We start from the raw sequence: 18794 nt of genomic DNA on the forward strand, positions 1-18794 counted from the left end.
ATGGATGTGAAACCGCTGTAAAAAATAAAGCATTAAACAGTGTTATTTGTCATTCACTTAGCTTTCAGACTACATCAACAGGGAATAATGACAGAAAGCTAGCTTTTCTTAATCAGGCATCTTCATAATTTTAACATGGTTAGCAAGAATTTTCTCCTTTACTACTAATGTTCAGTAAGTCTGAAAACTATAGCCAATAATGTAAAGATACAAAGTTTTATGAAATATCTATATTCTTTAGATATTTTTACATTTATAACTTATGTTTACATTTTAAAAGGGGGGGGAGGGAGAACACTTTATAACAACACATCAAGTGGGTCAAAAGTTATACTGAAGTTAAACCTAACAAGTAACAAATCAAAAATGAAGAGACACAGTATACAAAAGTGTAAAAATCTAAAATTAATAGTCTTCCACTGCCAAAATCAACAACACTGAACAAGGTCGAGAATAATTTGTTAGATGTGCATGAGAACTGTTTGACAATTTTATGTCATCACTTTCATTATAAAGGACTGGGATCTTGCTGCAATTATATACACTCCTCTCCATACAAACAGAAGGTAGAAATGAAGTAATTAATAAAAAGCCAAACACGACTAATTTAACATGACAAAGTAATTTCAGTTATAATAAACTCCATACAAGTTAAAACTCACTGATTAAATTTGATCTTATAAAGTGAAGGCCATTTCAAAAAATTACTTGAGCAAAAGGCTTGCCTTGTTTTATAAATTAATTTGAAAGGACAAAAGTAAAATGATAAAAAGCAACCAAACAAAAATTAACACTGCCTTTATAGGTTTAAAAATATCTAAGGTGAGTGACCTTATTTATCATTTTTAGATAGGAAAAAGCATTCTCAGAAGCATTCTTAGATCATTCTCTATTTCTTCTTCTGTGTATCAAATTTGCTTAGGGAAATATTATAAATCTACCAAAAAAAATATACTAGACTTTCTTAAACAAATTAAACTCAGGGAAAAGCAAATGTGAAATTGTCCACAATGGGTCTTAATTTTGTCACTAAAACAGAAATGACTGGTTTATTATGGGGCTCCATTAATTATTAAAGCCTTTTCTCTAGATTTTTCTCCTTCCAATTCTTTGGAACAGTGCTTCAAGCCCTCATAATCATCATATGGTGCAAGTACTTTTTATGGAGGCCACAAAATAAAGATTGCTGATGTCATTCACTGTACTTTCTAATATCAAGACTTAAAACTGCAAAATATATAGGTAATATTTGTATTTTTAATGCATTAAAATAAACATTAAACAAACAACCTAACTTTACACCTCAACAAACTAGAAAGGAAGGAAATAAAGATCAGAGAAGAAATAAGTGAAATAGAGACTAAAAACATAATAGAAAAGATGAATGAAACTAAGAGCTGGTTCTTTGAAAAGATAAATAGAGCTGACAAGCCTTTAGCTAGACTCACTTGAAAAAAAAAAAGACTCAAATAAGTAAAATCAGAACTGAAGAAGAAACTTTAAACTGATACCACAGAAATACAAAGGATCATAAGAGACCACTATCAACACTTATATGCCAACAAATTACACAACCTAGAAGAAATTCCTAGAAACACACAACCTTCTAAGATTGGGTCATGAAGAAACAGAAAATCTGAATAGACCAATTGCTAATAGAAATTGAATCAGTAGGGGCTTCCCTGGTGGTGCAGTGGTTGAGAATCTGCCTGCTAATGCAGGGGACACGGGTTCGAGCCTTGGTCTGGGAGGATCCCACATGCCACGGAGCAACTACGCCCGTGAGCCACAACTACTGAGCCTGCGCGTCTGGAGCCTGTGCTCCACAAGAGAGGCCGCCATAGTGAGAGGCCCGCGCACCGCGATGAAGAGTGGCCCCTGCCTGCCATAACTAGAGAAAGCCCTCGCACAGAAACGAAGACGCAACACAGCAAAAATAAATTAATTAATTAATAAACTCCTGCCCCCAACATCTTTAAAAAAAAAAAAAAGAAAGAAATTGAATCAGTAATCAAAAACTTCCCAACAAACAAAAGCAGAGGACCAGATGTCTTCATTTGTGAATTCTACAAAACATTCAAAGAAGAATTAATACCATCTTTTTCAAACTCTTCCAAAATATACAGGAAGAGGGAACACTTCCAAACTCATTCTACGAGGCCAGCATTACCCAAAACCAGACAAGGATACCACAAGAAAAGAAATTATAGACTAATATCCTTGATGAATATAGATATACAACTCCTCAACAAAATATTAGCAAACCAAACTCAATGATACATTAAAAGAATCATACACCATGATCAAGTGGAATTTATTCCAGGGATGCCAGAAGAGTTCAATACAAGTCAATAAAACGTGATACACCACATTAAAAAAAGGAAGAATAGGGCTTCCCTGGTGGCGTAGTGGTTGAGAGTCCGCCTGCCGATGCAGGGGACACGGGTTCGTGCCCTGGTCCGGGAAGATCTCACATGCCGCAGAGTGGCTAGGCCTGTGAGCCATGGCCGCTGAGCCTGTGCATCCAGACCCTGTGCTCTGCAACGGGAGAGGCCACAACAGTGAGATGCCCGCATACCGCAAAAAAAAAAAAAGGAAGAATAAAATTGTATGATCATCTCAATAGATGCAGAGAAAGCATTTGACAAAATTCAACATCCATTTATGATAAAAATTTGTATGGAACTGCAAAAAAGCCCAAATAGCTGAAGCAATCTTGAGAAAGAAGAACAAAGCTGGAGGTATTATGCTCCTTGATTTCAAACTATATTACAAAGCTATGTCAATTCTAGCAGTATGGTTTTAGCATAAAAACAGACACATAGATCAATGAAAGAGAATAGAGAACCCAGAAGTAACTCACACTTTTATGTTCAATTAATTAATGTATGACAAAAGAGCCAAGAATATACAACGGGGAAAGGACAGTCTCTTCAATAAAGAGTGCTGGGAAGACTGGACAGCCACATGCAAAAGAATGAAACTCTATCCTCTTACATCATACACAGAAATTAACTAAAATGGATTAGAGACTTGAAGAAAACACAGGTGGTTTCTTGACATCGATCTTGGTGATGATCTTTTGGATATGACTTTAAAAATAAGGTGACAAAAGCAAAAATAAACAAGTGAGGGCTTCCCTGGTGGCACAGTGGTTGAGAGTCCACCTGCCGATGCAGGGGACACGGGTTCGTGCCCCGGTCCGTGAAGATCCCACATGCCGTGGAGCGGCTGGGCCCGTGAGCCATGGCCGCTGAGCCTGCACGTCCGGAGCCTGTGCTCTGCAACAGGAGAGGCCACAGCAGTGAGAGGCCCGCGTACCGCAAAAAAACCCAAAAAACCAAAAAAACAAGTGAGACTACATCAAACTAAAAGGTTTCTGCCCAGCAAAGAAAATCATCAACAAAATGAAAAGGCAACCTACCAAATGGGAGAAAACATTTGCAAATCATGTACCTGATAAGGGTTAATATCCAAAATATACAAAGAACTCATACAACTCAAAAGCAAAATATTAAAATTAAAAAATGGGCAGAGGATCTGAATAGACATTTTTCCAAAGACAACATACAGATGGTCAACAGGCACTTGAAAAGATGCTCAACATCACTAATCACAGAAATGCAAATCAAAACCACAATGAGATATAATCTCACACCTATTAAAATGGCTGTTATCCAAAGGAAATAACAAATGTTTGTGAGGATAAAAAGGAAAGGGAACCTGTGTGCATTTTTGGAAGGAAGGTAAATTGGTGCAGCCACGATGGAAAACAATATGAAGACCCCTCGAATTAAAAACAGAACTAACATATGACCCAGCAATTCCACTTCTGGGCATTTACCTTATGAAAATGAAAACCCTAATCTGAAAAGATACATACACCCCCACATTCAGTGCAGCATTATTTACAACAGCCGAGATATGGGAGCAAGTTGTATGTTCATCGATGGATGAATGGATAAAGCAGACGTGATATGTATAATAGAATACTCCTCAGCCATAAAAAAAGAATGAAATCTTTCCATTTGCAACAACATGGATCGACCCTGAGGGCATTAAGCAAAGTGAAATAAGACAGAAAAAGACAAACACCATATGATCTCACTTATATGTAGATTCTAAAAAACAAAACAAACAAAAAACGAAGCTTATTAAGACAGAGAACAGACTGATAGTTGTCAGGGGGTTAGAGGAGGGAGGCAGTGGAGAGGGTCAAAAAGTACAAACTTCCAACTATAAAATAAATAAGCCATGAGGATGTAATGTACAGCATGGTAACTAGTTAATAATAGTGCATTGCGTATCTGAAAGTTGCTAAGAGAGTAGATCTTGAAAGTCCTCATCACGATAAAAAAAAATTTGTAACTATGTATGGTGATGGATGTTAACTAGACTTACTGTGGTGATCATTTCATAATGCATACAAACATTGAACCATGATGTACAGATGAGAAATATGTCAATTATACCTCACTAAGAATGCTAATGTCACTCACTTTACTTTCTCATTTCAAGACTAAAACTACAAAATCTATAGGTAATATTTGTTTTTTATACATATTACTCATGTGGCTGGCACATGTTAGTTATTATTCTTATTATTAATAACTCATATAAGTACATTAAGTGCTGTGATTTCTAAGAGCTGTAATGTTACTATCTGAATTATCAAATGTCTTACTACTTCCCTCAAAATATAAAAGACATGAGAAGTGACTGGGAGAGTATGAAAAAAGCATACTCTAACATACAACAGAAGGCTTTTATTCAATGTGACAGATACTGATAATCAGTGTTATGGACTGAATTGTGTGCCTCAAAATTCATATGTTGAAGTCCTAACCCCCAATATTTCTGTACTTGGACATAGGGCCTTAAAGGAGGTGAATGAAGTTAAATGAGGCCATCACTGTGGGGTGGCAATCCAATAGCACCGATGTCCTTGTAAGAGGAAGAAACATCAGCAGTGTGTATGTACAGAGGACACAAAGAGAAGGCGGCTGTCTACAAGCTAGGAAGAGAGGTCTCATCAGAAACCAAACCTGCTGGCTTTGGACTTCCAGTCTCCAGAACTGTGAGAAAATCAAGTTCTTTTATTTAAGCCACTCTGTCTGCAGTATTCTGTTATGGCAGGCTGAGTAGACTACAGTTAATTTAAAAAGTCAGTAAAAGCAGGAAAAAATTAAAATGCTTTGTTAATATATTAAACATCTTATTTCAACTTAAAAAATTGTATATTCAGGGACTTCCCTGGTGGTCCAGTGGTTAAGACTACGCTTCCACTGCAGGGGGCATGGGTTCAATCCCTGGTCAGAGAACTAAGATTCCACATGCCACGTTATCAATCTTTTGATACAGAATTAAGACCTGCAAAGATGTCCAGTTTTGGCTTCTGTAAAATGAAGCAAGAACTTAGACTCTTACAAAGCAACCTCAGTACAGAAACCTGGATTGCAGTAACTTTTTCCCAACCTGTTATAGTTATCTCAACCATTTCCAATACAAGACTCTAAATTTTTCAGCAATTCACTTTGTCCTATCTTTCTAAAGCATTCATATTTGTTTCTACAGAAATGACAACTTCATTCTTCCATTCACATTTCACTGGTCTAACTAGTATTTAGATTATATAAATGACATAGCAAATATAACTGGCATAAACAGCTCACAGGAAAAACACAAGTGACTCACAATAGACAATTCATCTGTAAGTACAGAAGTGTACAAATATAGTAGAGACCAAGTAACTCACTAGCTCAAAGTCTCTGACCTATTCTAGGCATCATGCATTGTGTTTTAGAGCAGGAACAGCCAGTACTGGTTAATCAACTGAGTTTGAAATGAAGTTAGTTAAGAGGGCTTCTTGGTACAGTCCTCCCTTGGCATCCACAGGAGATTGGTTCCAGGACCCACTGTGGATACCAAAATTGGCAGATGCTCAAGTCTGAGAGTCGGGTCTCGGCATCCACGGGTTCCGCACGCTCAGTTTCAACCAGCTGTGGATCGTGTACCACATTTAGGATGAGCAGTTTGGCTGAATCTGTGGATGTGGAACCCTCGGATAGGGAGGGCTTACTGCATATCCAAATAAACGGTGGCCATTTAAAATGATCGCTTTGGAAGGTTGTGTCACTGTGTCAAACAATTTGAAAACTCCTCTTTTGGAATTTCTGAAAACTGCTTATGTTTTAAACGTTTAATGGTAAACTGTCATCCTTGGAACGAGATGTGACTTCCAAAAAACATTAAGTGACCTGTCTGGTATAAAATGTGAGCAGCAAAGTCCAGGAATATAATTTGAAGAAAAGCAAGGTGTACTATAAAGTAAAATAACTGTTTAATATATTTCTTCTTTAAATGTAAATCTAAAAGTTTTAAGAACATGCTGAATAATTATGACATAAGTATATTGAGTACAAGATGCCACTCCAAGAATATCTGCTACTTGCATATACACTTCTAGTATTTGTTTAAAATGACTATCAGACATTCATTTTAATTACATCACATATACCTTTACATATGTATGTATGTACACAAATACATACATACACATATATGTAAGAGTGGACACCAATCAACTTTATACACACCCACACACACACACATACGTATATGTATATATACACATAGCTTAGCCTTCAGAAATGCCCTGATACTGGAGCCCAATTATTGAGGAAATTTTGTCACATTGAAGATTCTGAACCTTACTCTTATAAAAATGAGTCACGAAAATTTTTGCATCAAGAAGTGACTTAACAAATGCAGTGTTTTAGGAAGATTTATTTAACATGTAGGAACTAGAGGTGTGAAAAATGGAAGGAGAAAGGTAATTTAGGAGATTATCAGCATAAACCAGGTATATGGTAATAAGGGTCTAAATTAGAGACAGACAGGAAATGGAAATTAAAAGGACAAAAACAAGAAATATGTAAAATAATATATGCAAAAGGGACTGTACAAACATTAGTTTTTATTATTGTGAAAGAACCCGTAAGCTGTGAAGTAGATGAAAAATATCAAATGCAGAGTAAGGATGAGTAAGACAAAATCCTCAGGCAGTAACACCCTGTTCTTCTCCGCTTGCCCTACAAATCCAAAACAAAGATGGGGCTTACTCAAATTTCTAGTGAATATGGAAGAGCTTTGGTTGTCAATCAAGATAAGTACAGCCCAGTGAGCATTCTGTAGATTTAATTAAGCTCCAGTATGAGGTATTCATATCAATTCTGATCTGGATATGATGTAACAGATGTTTTGTTCTTTCTTCTCAAGCTTAAATGAATTATGTGTGGGGGAGAAAGAGAAAGAAAAAGAGAGAGAACACGTGTTGGACCCTAACAGATGGGGGTAAATTACTTTCTCCTTTATTCAAAGTGACATTTTCTCTTCAGTACAGTCTGCAGTCAAGTAGGTTCTGCTTTTGGGGAGAAATGGTAACTAGTACATCGCTAATTAGACAATGGTTGTTTAATTAAGAGTGCTCTGTTTTATAACTGAGTTAGCCCAAGGATGTCAAATAAGCCTGAAAAGTAAAGGTCAACTTTTATTTCTAGTCTTCAACTTCTATATTCTATTCCTACCCTCTGAACTCCACCAAAGGCCACAAACCTGCTCAACTTTTACCTCTTCCTGAACTCGTCAATATTTTTTAAAAAATCAAGGACTAACGTTTCCAAACTTCATTAGAAGAAAACTAGAAAAATCTACTTCTAATTCTTCCAGAATTTATCTGAAAAACACTAGGATAACTTACCTCAAATCCCTTCACCTTTTCCATCGTTATCAAGCGCCTTGATGTGCGACCGGAAAGCTTCTGCTCACAGTTGCTGATGAGTTTCAAGCAAGGGTGCCAGGGTACCATCTCTTCAGTGTATCTGAAGAAAGAGCAGCTGACTGTTAGGGACACTTACATGTGCACCCCGCAAAGGATCATCATGGGGGTTATCCAGTGTGGTATGGGACGTCCTCCCACTACTTGCTGTACCATTTTATTTCACATATGCTAATTGTCCATATAATCCATAAACAATCTGCATTTATGAAAAGCAAAGTATTTAACATAACCACATCCAAAGAAAGTAATTGAATGTTTTTACCTGTATAATGAGGATGAGAGAGAACACAGGTATGTTTTATTGAAGAATGCCAAGCATTTAAACCACAGAAATACAAGATGACAATTCTACCCTAAAGGATCCCACGAGAGCACATGAGACAGACAGAAATACATTCCATAACAACCCCCTAACATTCATGAGGGACTGATTCAACTGGGGATGATTATAAATTCCCAAAGTAAAGCCCACTACAGCATATACCCCTTTAAAATGAAATGTCCCTGCAAAATTTTCTATGACATCTTGAGACCTCTATTAACCTTGTTATATAAGATTATTCAGCTAAACTACCACTAAATTAAACACTACAGATGACATCAATCCTCTGCCATGAAATAAAACCAAAGTTATGATAAAGAGCAGTGGTGCTTGCTGCTGTACAGCACATGTACTTAGTGAATGAAGATGACGACATCTAGAAAGCAGGACAGTCAGGGTGCAGTAGTTCAGAACTTCATGTCTGATAGGTTGTTGGCACTAATCTTGGTAGAAGAAACAGGTAACAAATGTGGGGGAAACAGTTACGGAGCAGAATTCAGAAGAACAGCAGGAGAGAGGGCTCACTAGGTAGGGGCACCTTTAAGAACACTGTGATTGCCAGTTTTTATTTTTCCTTTGCAAACCTTCATGTTTCTAGATAAACAGCCTGCAAACATTTCTTATACGGGATATCTTAAAGCTCTGATCCAAAATGGGAAAGGTGCTGATCAGCGCTTCCTGTAAAGGACCACCATCCGACCAGCCAATTCTAATGCATCAACACTGTCTTCCCCACCACTTGTTCACTGATTTCTCTAGGTCCCTGTGACCTTCAACAAGCTCTCCCTCATTACCTTGACCACATGCTCAAAACTTTCATCACCCACTTACCAAGCAACATTCATAATGCACTTCACTTCATTATCAGTGGAAGGAATTCTCTTGAAGTCATTCTCTGCCTCCCTCCTTAGGGCTTTCCAACAAATAATGGCCATTTCAGATTTCATCTCACCTAATAATTCTCTAATGCTCACTATACAGTCAGAAATGTTGTGCTCCTATGACATTAAGTTGATGTCAAATTTGGAGTCTTCACACAAAGCATTTATGATATGAAAGAATACATTCTACACCATAGTTGACAGACTTAAGTAATGGTAACAAAGAGAAGATATAGTTTTGACCTTAGGCTTGCAAACATCAGGGTTTAGAAATGTCTGAACTTGTCAAATTTAGTAACATACCCTTTTTTAAAGAAAAAAATCTTATTTCTTGGCAAAGGAAAAGGTATTTTTATTAAATTTTATTTATATACCTTTTATTGACAAGGTATTTTTATTAAAATGTTTCTTAAATGTATATAAACATAAATTCCTCATGCTTATATAATTTATATAACTATAAAACCCAAAACAAATTTATAAATTAAATCAAAGTACAAAACCAATACAATTTTAGTTAATATTTATGACATGAATAACGCTAAACTGGTGAAACTAAGTCATTGGCATTTGGCTTAACAGCAGAAAAACATTTACATGTTCTAGATCATTTTTTGACTTGAACTTTGAGTTTAAGCATGAAAGGACATCATTTAGGTCATCATTATCATTAACAAACTTGTTTTTAACCACTACTCTATTATATGAATGAGCCAATCAATTTAACAGTGTACTCCCAAAATATCACACTAAAAAATAAAAAACAGCAGTTAAAAATTATTTACTATATATTTACTAACATATTTCATACTAATGGACTGTTTGCAATCTGTTAAGTAGAAGCTATAAATCTGTACTATGCCTAGACTATTATGATAGTATGGTATCTTATCTTAATTCCCTGTTTTTAGTACTATTCCCCTATAATCTAAGCCTCTATTTAAAATCTAAATCAGCCAGAATAGGTAAATCCACAGAGATAGATAAGTGGTTACTAGGGACAAGAGCAATAGTGACTGCTTATGCATACAGGGTTTCTTTTGGGGATAATAAAAATGTTCCAGAGGGCTTCCCTGATGGCGCAGTGGTTACGAATCCACCTGCCAATGCAGAGGACACAAGTTCAAGCCCTAGTCCAGGAAGATCCCACATGCCGCAGAGCAACTAAGCCCATGCACCACAATTACTGAGCCTGCGCTCTAGAGTCCACGAGCCACAGCTACTGAGCCCGCGCACCACAACTACTGAAGCCCACACGCCTAGAGCCCATGCTCCGCAACAAAGAAGCCCACGCACCGCAATGAAGAGTAGCCCCCACTCATTGCAACTAGAGAAAGCCCATGCGCAGCAACGAAGATCCGACGCAGCCAAAAATAAATAAATAAAATAAATTTATTTAAAAATTGTTCTAGAATTAGACAGTGGTGATGGTTGCATAACTCTGAGGTTATACTAAAAACCATGGAGTTGTACACTTTAAAAAGGTGACTTTCATGGTATACAAATTATATTTCAACCTTTTTTAAAAAAGAAAAAAAAAGTGTATAGGTCCCTAGCTTTTCCATCAATCAATTTTGACAGCCATTTATTTTCCTGTGAATCTTCATGACTCAAGCTAACTATTTCCAAATGTCATTAGAGTTTCACTTCCCATTTGAGAAACGGATTTTGTGCTGATTGATTTCAGCACTTACTGAAAACAATTTAAAAGAATCACTTTTCTCTGTTTCCTGTATGAAAGATGAAAAACAACACGTTTGTTTCTGTTTTTTGTGGCTCTGAGCCACCACAAAATTCATTTTATCACAATTAAACTTTATCCCCAAATCTTACTTTGGAGTACTTTATTAGACTTCTTCACTTTGTCATCATTTTTATCACAAGCACTAGCAGTTGGATTTCCAGTAAAGGACAGCCTTCACAAAGAAACACAGTTTCTAATCACTTCAAGAGCATTATCTGTGTATAAATGACAATTAGAAAACAACACATAGGGATATGTGGAACCTGGGCAAAAAGCTACACTCACTCAACTGCTTAGCAACTCCTATAATATCAAATACATGAGTTGAATGTATGCCCTGCCCAAATGAATGTTACACAGTTCTTCAGGGTCATTTGCAAATAGTTGAAATTGTGAATAATAAACTCACAAATACCAAAAGTCAAGAATAATTTTATGTGGTAAGTCTCTATGAGTAATAAGAGCAAACTACTAGGAGAGCACATATGAAGGACTGATGAATTCTGCTTAGAAGGTTTCAGAAAGTGTCACAGAGGTGGTAACAATTAAGCCAGGCCTTGAAAGATGACTAGAATTTTACGGCTGAGGAAAGAAGAAACAGTATATCAAGCAATGGGTACAGAATAAATAAAGGTTGAAGGACGTAACATATACAGAGTGTCTTGATGCTGGCCAAAAATACAGTATACTAGAGTGGGGAGAATCTGGACTAGAGGAAGCAGAAGTTTGTTGAGTAGCAGTTTCTTCACCACAATTTAAATTACCAAATAGTGAGAAAACCCTTTTTCAATCATCAGTTCTGACAATTCTTCACAAATAACTAAGCTGTTAGGTAGTATTTTGTTTTTATCGTCTTATACCTTTCAAAATGTCTTGGGTTTAAAAAAAATAAAAATGTTCTGGGTTTAATGAATAATACCTTAACTTGATTATAATGTGCGAGTCTTATTTTTAAACTTCAATCATATAACAGGATTTGGCTGAGTAAATTAATTCAATAGTAGGACTAAAAGCGTACATTCACTATACCAAAAATACAAAAGTTTTCAAATTAAGCTGTGCTAAGGTACAATTTTAAAATGAATTCTTTATTCTTAGTCTAATAAAAAGCTATATATGCAATACAACATAACCAAACTAATTCTAAATTGTTTAATTCAGAAGCAAGAACGTTATTTCAAACTTTTGCAGATGACTTTAGTTTTAAGTTCATCTAATACTGTGTTATTTTAAAAAGAGTAAATACTTTGGATTATGTTTACTGCAAAAGTGAAAATAGTTCACTCCCTAATATAAACGCAAGACAAACTAAGTTCATTAATAAGATCACTTTGAGTTAAGGGGAGGAGAAGGCACAACAGAAGTCTAGTTATGAACATCAGAAGACCTGACAAATAAGTCAGGGAAGTAAATGCCATAGGAGTCTTTCCATGTGTGTCCTAGCCTGGATGAAATTTGTCCTTTGATAAAACATCTAAGGTAAAAAAAAAAAAACAAAAGTGACAAAAACGTGCCTTTTTTTACTTCTAAAAAATCCCTTTGGTTATACGGACTTGGAAATTTCCCCTTGTCGAAAATTATTAAAAGAGAAGTCACTGAAGAAATACCCAGTGGCCATTTTTTAAGGTCTTCAGAAATACTAAAATAGTTGAAAGTGCCTCCAGTTTGACTTTTTATAAAAAACAAAGAAATAAAAGAATTACAGAAGATATTCATAGCCACATTTAATTTCAATTATAATTAAATAATAAACTACAAAATAGTGGAAAGTCAGAAATGCCAGAATATAAGAAACACACAAAAACTCATGAGGATATTTCAAAAGGACAGAGGAGCCACCTCAGAGGGACTCCTGCTGATCATAAATCTGGGACAATTTGAACAACAAAATAATGATAGTAATAAATTATAACCCAATGAATAATATAGGAATCTATGACTCCATACCAGTATAAATTAATAAATTAATGGGAGAGAAGGGAAAACTAATCCTTATAGTAGAATGCCAACTTAAAATGCAGAAGGAATGATGGAATAGAAAAGTCATCATTATGGTGGTTGTCAATGTGAGGAGTCACCTGATGAAGAACAAGATATTGGTGTAATCTTGTGATACCTCCCCCTGGGAAATAGTAATCGAGAAGAACATGATAACTCACAGCGGAGAAACCTGACAGAGAACAACATGACCAGATGATCAAGTTTAAGACCTCCAGTAGAGGTTGGCTCTGTGTGTCCCATAATGCAGTGCACTAAGAGCACAGTATCATTTTTGTGGTATTTCTACCAAAAGCATTGCCTGAGTCTGGTCAAGGAAGAAACATCAGATGGACCGGGTTAGGGGTCAACCTTCACAATATAAGCCCTGTACTCTATAAAACTGTTAAGGACACAAAAGATAAGGAAAGATTGAGGAAATATTCCAGACTGGAGGAGAATGACATGATGGGTCAATGCAGTACATTTTCCTAGAGAGACTGCAATCAGTAACATCTGACTGGGGTCCATGATCTGGACAGCAGCACTATCAATGCTGACTTCCAGACTTCAGGGGTTCATGGTGATTTGACAACAATGCTCTTGCTTCTGAGAAATGCAATGAAATACGCAGGGGTGATGGGGCATCATATCTGCAACTTCTCAAATAGTTCCAAAAAATGATTAATGATAATGGGCATGTGATTAATGTAATGGGTGAGGAAAGGGGGGTAGAGGAGGTGTATGTTAATAGTTGGAAAATTTGGATGGGGGAGAGATGGGAGTTTTTTGCATTTGAAACTTTTCTGTAAATTTGAAATTTATTTCAAATAAAATTTTTAAAATTCCAGCTCTGAAAACTTGAATTAAAACAAAAAGACAAGTTAGTTTGCTGCTGGAGTTCAGCTTGTCTAAGGCAGAAACCACTTTTGAATAAAAATAAACAAATATGCTCTTCTCTGAAAATATTTTTTTTCTCTGAAAATATTAATAAAACACCATCTATCACTTCACATACCAGACACCTGAGATCTTGGCAAGATCTTGAATTATGTGAACAGCACTAGGAATAACGAAAACAATAAACTAGCTAGCTTTTAACTTTAGACAAGTCATTTCACTCCTTGGAATTAATTTCTCTTATTTCCAAAATTAAGAAATAATTAATTTCTTAACAGAACATAAGCCCTGTGTTAAGGGGTATGGGTATGAATGTGTACAGTCTTATTAGCTGATAAACAAGATGCAAAACTAAAGTTAGGTCAGGGCTTCCCTGAGGGTGCAGTGGTTAAGAATCCGCCTGCCGATGCAGAGGACACAGGTTCAAGCCCCAGTCCAGGAAGATCCCACATGCCGTGGAGTAACTAAGCCCCTGGGCCACAACTACTGAGCCTGTGCTCTAGAGCCCGTGAGCCCCAACTACTGAAGCCTGTGTGCCTAGAGCCCGCGCACTGCAATGAAGAGAGTAGCCCCCGCTCGCCTCAACTAGAGGACGCCCATGCACAGCAACGAAGACCCAATGCAGCCAATAAATAAATAAATAAATAAATTTATTTTAAAATAATAATAATAAAAAAATAAAGTTAGGTCCTGGTAGCTCCCAATGAAACATTTATAAAAGAAACAACAAAAAAGCATAGCTTCCAACTGCTGAGGGACCATCAACCATTATGAAAAGACAAACAAGAAAACACTGGTCTAAAATGCTTTTTGTACAATTATGTATAGTAAATATAGAAATTAAAATAATTTCTAAAAAAGATATCTATAGCATATTGAACAAATAGCCAAATTTTCAGCTTGACACTGCCTTTCAAATCTAAAGATCCTGTTTTGTCAACACATCTTGTCTTTCATTGTTGGTGTACACAGCTCTGTTTATAATTAATAACTACTGAATAATAAAACCCAAACCAATAATGTTGAACATAATCAGGGCTTTAAATATATGTATAGCTCTTAGTTTGTTTGGTCTTAGCTTTTAAAAAAGATTTTACTGCATTTACAGTGATCATAAGAGCCAATATATATTCAAGCTAACTAGCAGTAGATAGATGAATCACTCAGCTAAGTTGTTAAAATTTATCTAAGTTTATGGCCTGGCCAAAGAGCTATTGAACACACAGGCCCCGAGCTAAGTATGATACACAACAGGGGCAAACTTTTGCTCTTACAGGCCAGATAGTAAATATTTTAGCCTTTGTGGACCACATGTGTTTCTGACACATATTCTTCTTTGTTGTTTTTTTCTTTTCTAATAACCCTTTAAATAGGTAAAAACCAGTCTTAGCTCAAGTGCCTTACAAAAACAGGCTGAAAACCATATCAGGCTCACAGGCTGTAGTTTGCCAACCCCTGATGTAAAATAAAAAGTTCAAAGCAATTCAATCAATAAGAAGAAGGGGCCTGTTTTATGCAGCGTGTTGGTAAATGAAGGCCATCATACACATTAAACACAAAGATATTTACCCTGAATATGATTAGAGACAGGGAAAAAAAGTATGCTAGATATACAAATACCATAAGAAAAAGTAAAATTATTTAATATTTTAAATAATTAAAAGTAAAATTATTTAATATTACATACTCTGGTGTGTACACTGGTAACCAATAGACTAGTCTTCCACCTAATACGAGGGTCTCAGCTGCAAAGTTTAACAGGTCAAAAAACATATCACTCAGATGATAACTCAAGGAAACAGGAACGTGGCTTTCTGGACTAGACAAAGAAAACAAAATTTCAAAATCAGTGAAAAACTTTAAGACTATTAAACTAAGTTAATTAAAAAAAAGCAATATGCTTCTTCCCAAAGTAGTAACATACCATATTTAACTTTTACTTACCATTTTTCTATCCCCTTTGGTATTTCCTTTTGTGAACCTGTTCTTCTTGTAGACTCTCTAATACCATATGGAGCTAGACAGAAAACAGGTAACACGGATAGTCAAAAGTCACCTAATCACCACTGCAAAGCAGATGGACATCATGTGCCTCCAGATGTGACACCCTGAGAAGGACACATCACCTATGCAATATCCCACCTGAGAATGCATAACAAGAGGGACATTCTATTTAAAACACTGGGAGGGCAGGCAAGCAGGTGACTGTATTCTTCAAAATGTCAATGTCATAAAAGACAGAGAAAGGTTGTGAAAATGTTACAAACTAAAGGAGGGTTAAAAGATATGACTACTAAAGGCAATACCTGACACTAGGCTGGATACTGCACTTCAGGGAAAAACATGCTATAAAGGATATTACTGGGTCAATTGACAAAACTGGATGAGAAACTACAGATTAAAGAATTAGCGATTCACTGAAATTGGTAACTGTACTTTGGCTATCTAAGAGACTATCCCTATTCTTAGGAAATATACACTGGAGTATGGGGGGGCGGTGAAGGGCCATGATGTATACAACTTACTCTCAATTGATCAGGAAAAAAATTACGTATTTTTATAAATACACATAGAGAGTGAGAGCAAATAATAAAGTAGATTATTAATAAAAAGTCACTCAATTTTCAAAAGTATATTCATACTTGCTAATTTTTCTTTTGTTAGATTTGAAAATATCTAAGTTACCAAAGAACTGAAAAGGTCTGAGATGGAAGGGTTGAGATACTGTATGCCACTATATACAGATTTACTGCCAAATACTATAGAAAAGGTAGATTTATTCTTAGATAGGATGCCTGAAAAGCCCAAGAACTCACATGGCATGAGAAAACAAGTTCTCATGCACATTCCTGAAGCTCAGTGGGTTCACAAGCACAGTGGGTCACACCCAAATTTCTTTTAACTCTATAAAGGAGATGCCAGTTACAACGGGCACAACAACAACAAAAAAACATAAAAGCTTACACATAGAGAAATGGGAGATATCTGAAACTTTCTTCTTCAAATGTGATACCATAATTGCAAATGACATTTTGGCTCCAGTTGCTACACTAATAACCAATTACGGTCAAATATAAAACAAATAGAAAAACAAATTTATGTCTTAAAAAATAAGCCGAAGAGAAAAAGGGATGACAAGTTAATACATATAGTTTAAAAAATCAAAACCACTTAGTTAAATTGGTGTCCTGCCCTACATTCATAATTTTTTCCTTCTCACTATGTGAAGAAGTCAGGGGTGAGGGGAATACTAATACAAGTTGGCTTTCTTTGTTGTACTGATAAATCTTGTAATTTAAATGTAAATGACTTTAGGAACCTAATCCTACTCCTACTTTTGTATAAAAATAAACTTACGATCAGTGATGATTGCATCAAAGTATGTGCCCTTCCTCCAAGAAGGTGTAGATGCATCTGAAACCAGGACATCAAGGTAATACTTCTCTAAACCATATTGACGAAGATTTGCCCTAATGTTTTCATCTGGTCCTCTCCATTTCTGGTTTTTCCTACTAGCCTTTCCTGAAGGGAAAGAAAAAGGAAGACAGAACAAACAAACAACATTCTTACCTCGTCATTTGGCTAAAAGTAACGTTTAACTTATCTAAACCTATATTTAATCAAATAAAACTTGCTTTCATTTCAAATCTTAATTTTATTTATACAAGGAACAATTATTTTTATTTTAACTTATTGTAAAAAATGTTTCAAAAAGTAAACTGTACTGATGTCTAACTATCCTTTCACATAAAACTGCCTTAAAACACTCATTCAATAATTAATGCATTCAAAGCGTACTAATAAAGACACAGAGTTAAACAGAACATGGTCCCTTTCCTCTAGCAGTGTAGAAACACTGACGAATTAGATAAATGGAACAGAAATGAAGAGAGCTAACTTGGGAAATGCAGCAGCTGTGACCATGGACAGAGGAGGTAAAACGAGAACACAAGAGATGAAGAGTTAAAGTGGGGGACTCAAGGAAGAAGTTCAAAAGTTTTAGTTTAGGAGACATGAGTGGATGATGATACCATCAATCAAGATCTGAGAAACCAAGAGGAAAAGAAAATCTAGGAAAGAAGATGAGATTCATTTGAGATACATCAATCTTGATATACCTTGAGGTACCTACAGAAGCTTCAGAAAGAGATATTCAGCAGGTAGGTAGAGGCCAGAATACATATACCTGAGAGATGTCAGTATATAAACTTAAGTTAAATCTGTAAGAATGAATGATATTTCTGATTAACCTAGGTGGCAATTACATAAATGTTTGTTCGATAATTACTCTTGTTATTTTAATAAACTCTTCTGTATTATGATCTACTTCACAATAAAAACAAAACTTAAAAAGCAAAAGAAGAATGACATGACTCTGCACAATATGTAGTGTGATAAAAGGGGTCAACAAGAGATGCCTGGAGAAAAGCAACATATAAACAGACATTAAAGAAAACTGCAGGGCCTTCAGGAGACTGAGATCAAAACAAAGAAATCAGAGTACCACCCAATGAAGCCACTGTCTAGGAAACCAAGGGCTGCTTTATGAAGGTCAACACTGCCAAATACTGTAGATCTGTGGCCTTAGTAAGATTTTTCAGTAGGCATGCAAGCTGAAAAATAACAGGCAGAAGGCAGTTAGAGATGAAGAAGAGGAATAGCAAATAAACTAGTCTTTTTAAGAAGCACTTTGGGGGACTTCCCTGGTGGCACAGTGGTTAAGAATTCGCCTGCCAATGCAAGGGACACAGTTTGAGCCCTGGTCCAGGAAGATCCCACACGCTGTGGAGAAACTAAGCCCATGTGCCACAACTACTGAGCCTGCGCTCTAGATCCCATGAGCCACAACTACTGAAGCCCTCACGCCTAGAGCCCGTGCTCCGCAACAAGAGAAGCCACTGCAGTGAGAAGCCCATGCACCGCAACAGGGAGGAGCCCCCTCTCGTCACAGCTAGAGAGAAAGCCCACATGCAGGAACGAAGACCCAACACAGCTAAAAATAAATAAATTTATTTTAAAAAAATGAAAGAAGCACTTTGGGGACTTCCCTGGTGGTGCAGTGATTAAGAATCCATCTGCCAATGCAGGGTACATGGGTTTGAGCCCTGGTCTGGGAAGATCCCACATGCC

General features: G+C 36.3%; 1 protein-coding gene across 6 annotated transcripts in view; it reads right to left on the reverse strand.

The window, feature by feature from the left end:
• TRMT11 (tRNA methyltransferase 11 homolog) overlaps nt 1-18794 on the reverse strand; it is a 60013-nt gene that overhangs the window by 12658 nt on the left and 28561 nt on the right. For all 6 annotated transcript variants that reach the window (XR_010933702.1, XM_067702179.1, XM_067702178.1 and 3 more), the window contains 4 exons: nt 17022-17186; nt 15609-15681; nt 15352-15483; nt 7760-7880 (listed from right to left, as the gene is read on the reverse strand). Coding sequence is in view for 5 of the 6 variants with exons in the window: in XM_067702179.1 (XP_067558280.1) it covers nt 7760-7880; nt 15352-15483; nt 15609-15681; nt 17022-17186 (491 nt within the window). In the remaining variant the exon portion in view is untranslated. The remainder of the gene's footprint in view (nt 1-7759; nt 7881-15351; nt 15484-15608; nt 15682-17021; nt 17187-18794) is intronic.

Source organism: Pseudorca crassidens, chromosome 13 (assembly GCF_039906515.1).
Source record: "Pseudorca crassidens isolate mPseCra1 chromosome 13, mPseCra1.hap1, whole genome shotgun sequence".
Classification (NCBI taxonomy): Eukaryota; Metazoa; Chordata; class Mammalia; order Artiodactyla; family Delphinidae; genus Pseudorca; species Pseudorca crassidens.